Raw genomic sequence first — 7,469 nt, forward strand, 5'->3', positions numbered from 1 at the left:
ATAAACTTGACCTTTCAAAGATTTGGACAATTTATTTTGGTGAGAGGGCTTAATGCTATGGGGATAATTTTTTACCATTTTTGGCCCATTCAGGATTGCCCAACATTGAGCATGGGAATACAAACATGGAGCTACACATATTTCAAATATAAAACAAACATCACACAATGCCATTTTTGTTTTGCCACATATTACAATGGCTTTTATTTTGTTGGCTGATAAAATGTTCATTATGATCATATTTTGTTTTCATCATATCAAATCATGCCAACACACAATCCTAAATAGCAGACCCATGCCTATCAGACTGGTAATTACAAAACCCAGTGGGGCTCTGCAAAAAGGCATTTTCTCCTGCATGAATCACATCATATACTCCATTTAATGCATGTCTTCAAAAAGTACCTACATCAAATTTTCACGTAATTCTGCAGCAAAATATGTGAACTCAACCATTTAGGTAAAACCTGTGTTGGCATGATTCAATTATATGGGACTTTTGTTTTGACATGTGAAAGAGTTTTTGCAAGTCCAGTGTCTCCTTAGAAGACCATCTTGTGGGGATACTGATGTGTACGAAGTGAGAATGGCATCTTCAGGTACCCTTTGAGGTGCTCTGTTTGGTCGATGAGAGGCAGAAGCTGGCTGTCTACTTCCTTCTGGTCATTCTTCCTCTCCTCTGGTAATTCTTTCTTCTGCAAATTCAATAAAAAAGAAAGACATTTCAGTTAGTCAATATTATTTTGTTATTAATTATTGGTCAAATTTTCAATACTAATATGATATGCTTTTCTTAAAAACCCAAACTAGGCAAGTCTTGAATGATTGAATCTTTCATCTTTAAATAGCTAAAGTGGTGCAAGCAGCCTTTAACAAATGCAACATTTTAATTTAAAAAAACAAAACACAATTAATTAGTAGAGCACGAAACGTTTGCACATTTTTATGACACAAAAATGTTGTCCGATAAAGTCTTTTCAAAAATTGGGTGAGATTTGACCATTATTTTTTTTCTTCTCTGTATTCATCAGAATAACCATTGACTTCAATGCTAACTTCAGAAGCAGGACTGGTCATACTGGTCTCATCATGCTGAATTCAGAAGCAGGACTGGTCACAAGATGTTTAGGGTATAAATTATTTTGTGTGAAATTTTTATTTCACAAATTGATTCTCTAAATGTTGATTCTTCTAAATTGAAATTGCTGGAACAATGTTATTCCAATACATAACTTCTTGTAGCTCTGTAAGGAAAATTTTTTTTGGCCAACAATAAAATAAACGTACCTCTTTCTTCTCAGTATCGAAGATCTCATCACCACCACCTTTGCCTTTCTTTTCTGCTGGCTTCTTGAAGTAATCATCATTGATGTGTTTGGGGATCTTGACACCGCTGACGTCAATCTTGGTGCTGGTTGCTATCACATAGATTGGGTTCATTCGCCTCATTGGTACACCGTTGACCTTGATGGGACCTTTTGGGCAACAAACGCAAGATTCAATTGATTAAATTCAAAATAATGCAACACAAAAAAGGGCAAATTTATGTCAAATATAATATTGTGAATTGTCAGAATAACCATTAACTTCAATGTAAACTTCAGAAGCAGGACTGGTCATAATGGTTCTCATCATGTTCATGTTATAATTTGTGCAGCCATGAATTGCTTAAATAACATCTAATTTATCCATTGGGGGTGTTTTTTGTTTGTTTTTGTATTTCCAACACCTAATTTCGATCACATCTTCTTTCTCATCACTCAGCATACTATTGACGGATTATTAAATAAAGAAGAAAGAAGGCTGTTCATAAGAAATCCAGGTCCAGGAGTCATTTTTTGTCACACATGGCTCTTAGTTCATTAGGAAATTGTGAAGTAATGTTGGCAGGACTTATTTGGTTTACCATTAGCAAGGCTATGTTTTGCATTATCCCTCTTTGCTATACGTTGGTTCGCTTCAAGTTCGGTAGTGACATCAATGCCTTTTCGCTGTACTGACAAACCGCTTTTGTAGGCGTACGTGTATGATCTGCAAGATTAACTTTACGCACGCGAATGGATACTGCGACCGGAAAAATATGCACATACGTCACTACTGAACTTGAGGAGAACCAAAGAATAACATTAAATGTAGACTTGTTTTCTGTTGCTAAATCATAAAAACACACCATAGGATATTAACATTTTTTTGGGATCTGAAAAAGAGATATTTTCTGCAAATAAGAACACCACTGACACCGTACCTGTGATCAGAAGCGAGCCAGATTTCAGCTGCTTGAGGAAGATGACCCTCTTTCCCTTGAAGCGTCCGCACAGCAAGATGAGCACGGTGCCTGGGGTGAGTGATGGGCGAAGCGTGTGCTTGTGCTCGTTGAAACACTGCTTCTTACGGTTGTGCAGGTTCCTTGGGCGGTCCTCTGTAGGGTAGTACTTGGGCTGCAAGAGAACAAAATTGAAATTGTAAAATTATGAGTTCTATTTGAATGGGAATTTCTATTCAAACAGGACAAGACACTTTGCTTGATTGACAAGCCAGACTGTACCCACATTCTGAATTTTTGAAGTCCTGTTAGCAGGACTCAAACATTTGAAGAATTCAATATTGCTTTTAAAAGTGTCATAGTCCAATCTTTTTATGTTCTGTTTTCTATCTTACATTGTTGAAGCCCACCATTAAAACAGTGTTTCCAAATTGAGAGTTGTATTGCCCTGGACAGTGGTTTTGATTATAATGGGAAGCGACTCAAGTGAGAAGCAAATCCAGCAAAGCACTTGAAATACCTTTGGATTCAAATCTGAGTCTTGATGGTAGGTTTGAATATTGACTGTCAGAATAACCATTGACTTCAATGCTGTTTTCAGAAGCAGGACTGGTCATAATGTTCTCTTCATTGTCAATTCAACAACCATATTAACTAACCAGAACAACCCAATACAAAGTTGCAGTCAGTTCTGCATGGAATATATTTGTTATGACTGTACAAAGATGATGATGTGCAACAACATTTGGGTCAATTTCTAATTTTTTTATGCCCATAGTTAGGAATAACCCAAAAGTTTGATTCTGTCAGGTAAACGACAAGTGCTTTCGTTAGGAGGCTGACCCCTCCCCTCTCTCTGTAACACAAGTGCGAAATAATGAAAATTCCAACAAATGTTTTACCGACGTAATGACACATTTTTCCCCATTCCTAACAAGGGGACCATCATTTACAGGAAGTTTTGGATTTGTTCCCTACTTGCAAGTTGAGAGAGGTTATAATCCCTTTATATGAAATGAGAATCTTAAAATTTGGCTAATGTATTCTGTTTTTAAATCATTAAGCATTGTTTTGTTACACACTCACCCCTTTGTTAACTCGGACTTGACGAGTTCCCCCATTCTTCTCACCGCCAATTGGCTTCTCGATGAACTTGGGTGGCTTGACTTTCTCCTTCTTAACAACAACCTGACAAAACAAAAAGTACATCAAAATGTTATCAATATGCTGATCTTTAAAGTTGAATCCAAAAGATAAGTATCATTCAGTTTTAACAAAAGATGGCTTTGGGGGGAAGACTACAAATCAGAATAACCATTTACTTCACAGATCTTTCAGAAGCAGGACTGGTCATCAATGGTTCTCATCATTTTCATATTTATGTCTAGGATGGATTTACCTTCCAGAGCTGAGTAGGATTGGGATTAAAGAGATTAGGCTCGGGATTTAAGAGATTAGGGTCATCTGATCTTTGCCATATTGAATGGTGATCAGTATTCTAAAAATAAAAAAATTCATTACTTACGTGTTTTCTCTTGTATTTAGCAGCACGCTTGTACATCTGCGATTTGCTGTATCGTGGGATACCGCCAGTCAGCCATTTCTGGCGGGAAGAGTGCTTCTTACCCTTCTTCGGTGTGTCGTCGCCCATGCTGTGAAATGTACACACACAAAAAAGAATACAGCGTCATGCATCAACCAACTCACTTAGTGTAATTAACTGTAGCCTAGGACTACTTTTAGATAAGAGGACCTTAGGTGTATCCACAAAATTTGTAAGTTAAAAAACTTAAAATGTTCTATCAAAAATGTCATTGACAATATTCATAACTGCTCCCTATTTCACTTGTCTTTTTTACTCGCACCTTTGGTTTCCGCACATGTGCTTACACCAGTCGTTGGCATTAAATGCAGACTTTTTGACTCTGCTGATTATCACGTAGAAGTAGAAGAAGTGGCCATATAGTTGTGTGCCGATATTGCTTGCCCCCCCATGCCCCCTTTCGACCTAGCAAAAATCGCTTGACCCCGCTTAAACCTGCCTAAAAATGCTTGCCCACCACCCCCTTCAAGCCCTGTGGGAACAGGCACATCCAGTGTTCGATTTTCATCTATTTTTTTGTGTAGTAAAAACTGCTACTCACTTTCAGATTTGAGTAGCAATTCCAAAATTGTGAGTAGCAATTATTTTCACCATATTTTGTGGATTTTTTTTGTATACCTCTTACCATCGCCAAAACATTCTTACTTTCAGAGGAATTCCTGTCATAACTGTATCTATCATCTCTTTTTATTCCTTCTTGCAAGTTCGTAGACAAATGCAGTGGCCAGTGATCGATTTTCAGTATATTTTTGTGTGTAGTAAAAACTGCTACTCACTTTCAGATTTGAGTAGCAATTCCAAAATTGTGAGTAGCATTTTGCTACGCTAATCCAGGTAAATCGAACACTGGGCACATCTAAGCAGGGTCTTAGCTAGAAATTGAGGGTTGCCCATCATATGAATAAAATTGCCTGTACTAATTTGACCTTTAAAACATGTATAAGACATCTATAGCCCATTGGGGGTTCAAATATGTGCTGATATGGCCTCCTCCTACAAATTTGGTCTACTTAAAAGGTCAATTCGCTTCTCAAAACATAAAATTTATAATATACCATCAAGTTTACTTAATTGCCGGGAGAGAAGGCACTTTTTTTGTAATTGCTTGGCAAAAATCATCATTTTTTGCCTTGGGAAATAAATACGGCTGAAAAATGGCAATATTTGACCAAAATTAGCATAAAAATCGCAATTTATCTACAAATTTGAATTTTCATACGAAATTTCACAGATGTGTTGAAAATGATCAAGTGGTCAAAGTTATTTTGTAAAACAAAATGTCCTCTCCAGACGCCATGCATTTTCCCATTGAAGCTTTAGTGATGAATTTAACAATGTTATTGATGATTCCACGCTCTGATATTTTGGAATTGAATTTTGTACGGTACATCATGAAGTTCTAAAAATCATAGAATTTTTATGAATTTAAGGACTTCTAATTTTCAACAAAAATTAGATTAAATTACAATTTATTTTAAACAAAATGATCAGGGTCGCACAAAAATGCACAAGGATGCATGGCCATGCACTCCTAATGGCAAGTCTAATCAGAAAATAGGGCTTTATGTTCCGACAGTAAGTGCGAGAATCCTTTTGAGTTCTCCCAGACCCAATGGAATTTTGCAAGAAGCCATGCATGGCTTATCGCCATGCATTGCATGTAAACTTTGTATGATAAATTGAATATTTACGAGAATCCATTTACATTCTTACAATTTTGTTGTTGAAGCCAATCTTTGGCTTTGCAAGAATGGATTCTCGCTGGATTTCTGACCCTGCACATAGCGCACACTCACTGTCATGGGCAACTTAGCATGCAATACTAGTACGAGGAACCCATACCGACACCGTACTTAGCTCTGCTAGTACGGTATGGGATGATCTGTATACAAAAAGCTAGTGCAACATTATTGCATGATTTCAATTAGAGTTTGCACTAAAAAATACAAGGCTCCTGCTGTGGCTTAAATAGTTGCATGTTTGTCATAATATTAATTACGCAGCTTCTTGTACTTCTTGCCTAAACACCTATGCTTGAAATTGTAATTAATACTTTATTACTTATCCAGTCCAGAATAAATACAAATTCATTACCACATGATCCAAATCGGCGCACCCAAATTGAGATGGCATTTCAGTGCAAACTTAACTAGGGCAGCACCAATAGTATACGAAAATGTCATACCGATAAATGACGTGTCTGTTTTGCCTGGTTTTTAAGTTTGCGTTGCGAACTAACAATCACATGCTATTGCTAATGCAATACAGTAGAAGCTTGAGAAGTTCTCTCTTCCAAAAACAATTCATTCAGGTTTAAAATAGAATCAATTTGAAATTATTACGCCCAGGTCCCCAGCATGCCAGTAGTACCGTCTTGCATGCTTGCCAAGAAAACTTTGCCCCCCCCCCAATTCACCACCCGGGCCCGGCCCCGGGGTCAACTTTACCACCCCTATCATGACTAAATTAAATAGTATAGGGTTACCGTACTATATGGCCAGTTCTTGGGCAGTGAGGGTTACATAATTATGTTACGTGCCATTCGGGATCGGGGAAGAGAAAATTATAGAAAATCTGCGCCCGATAATGGATACTTTCATGCATCGATTGAAGATTGAAGATCGATAGACAACATGAAGATTCTGTTGGATTTGGAGCATTTATCCACCTCTTCTTCATTTTTGCCCAGGACAAGATAAATAACGGTATATAACACTAAATTTACATTTAATGATACTAATCATTATATACTCTACACAAAATGTTGGTACATAAGTGTCGATGGTTACGTGTTTGGGAGATTTTTAATGATATTTAACACACATACTGTTTACTCCACTCACATTTTTCTTGGTTGACACGAAAAAGGTCATTGAATATTTTTTCGACGATGAGGGCGATCTTTAATTTATATCCGGTGCTTCTAAAATTGAAAAACAATTTAGACGGCGTTTGGTGCGCACAATTGGGCGTAGAAAATGTGACGATGGCCAGGGTCTGATCATGGCATATTATGGCATTGTGCATTCTGTTTGTGAAGGGGGGGGCTCCAATTTAGCGCTTAGAGTTACGAGTTGGCCATAATTTTTTTTGCCCATATGTTCAATTTTTAAAAATATTTTTCAGTATCGTATAGGCCAATAGCGATCCAATTTTGTCTCTCTTTTTTTTTCTTTTTTTTTTGCAGTTTGGTTGTTTTTTTTTGTAGGCCTACACATTTCACCATGACGGTGAAACTAAGAGACCAACAAAACTATCCGCATCGTGTATAAGTTGTATACATGTAGTAGTATTAGGCCTATACTATAATGTTTAATGTATTCATGGTATTTGAATATCAAAAAGTAGGTCTACATAAATATTGTGCCCGACTATGACTGTAATTGAAAAACACATAGCACCAAATGTGTCAGACTTTTTTTGGGCCAAATTCACGAAAGCACCGTGTTGGGTTTTTGCATAGTCTCATTTTGAGAACCAATGTTTAATTGCAATATTTTGAAACCACAAACCAAAACTGGGGGGGGGGGTGCTATGATGTACGAGATTGGGCTATGACGAGCATGCATTTTACCTGAGTTGGCATAGTACATGTAGGAATTT

The 7,469-nt window shown here is 37.1% G+C and overlaps 1 protein-coding gene across 2 annotated transcripts; it reads right to left on the reverse strand.

Annotated features, from left to right (window-relative positions):
- Positions 1 to 414: 414 nt before the first annotated feature.
- Positions 415 to 6,781, reverse strand: LOC140164225 (large ribosomal subunit protein eL6-like). 2 transcript variants are annotated; one of them, XM_072187477.1, is made up of 6 exons: positions 6,710 to 6,781; positions 3,789 to 3,915; positions 3,350 to 3,451; positions 2,246 to 2,438; positions 1,288 to 1,475; positions 415 to 695 (listed from the first exon to the last, which is right to left on the reverse strand). In XM_072187477.1, the coding sequence occupies exons 2-6, from the start codon at positions 3,912 to 3,914 to the stop codon at positions 543 to 545; spliced, it is 762 nt and encodes a 253-aa protein (XP_072043578.1). In that variant the 5' UTR covers position 3,915; positions 6,710 to 6,781; the 3' UTR covers positions 415 to 542. The 2 variants fall into 2 exon arrangements, with proteins under 2 accessions (XP_072043578.1, XP_072043577.1); XM_072187476.1 differs by lacking the exon at positions 6,710 to 6,781 and adding an exon at positions 5,961 to 5,980.
- Positions 6,782 to 7,469: the final 688 nt, after the last annotated feature.

The sequence above is a fragment of the Amphiura filiformis genome, chromosome 11 (genome assembly GCF_039555335.1).
Source record: "Amphiura filiformis chromosome 11, Afil_fr2py, whole genome shotgun sequence".
NCBI classification, from domain to species: domain Eukaryota; kingdom Metazoa; phylum Echinodermata; class Ophiuroidea; order Amphilepidida; family Amphiuridae; genus Amphiura; species Amphiura filiformis.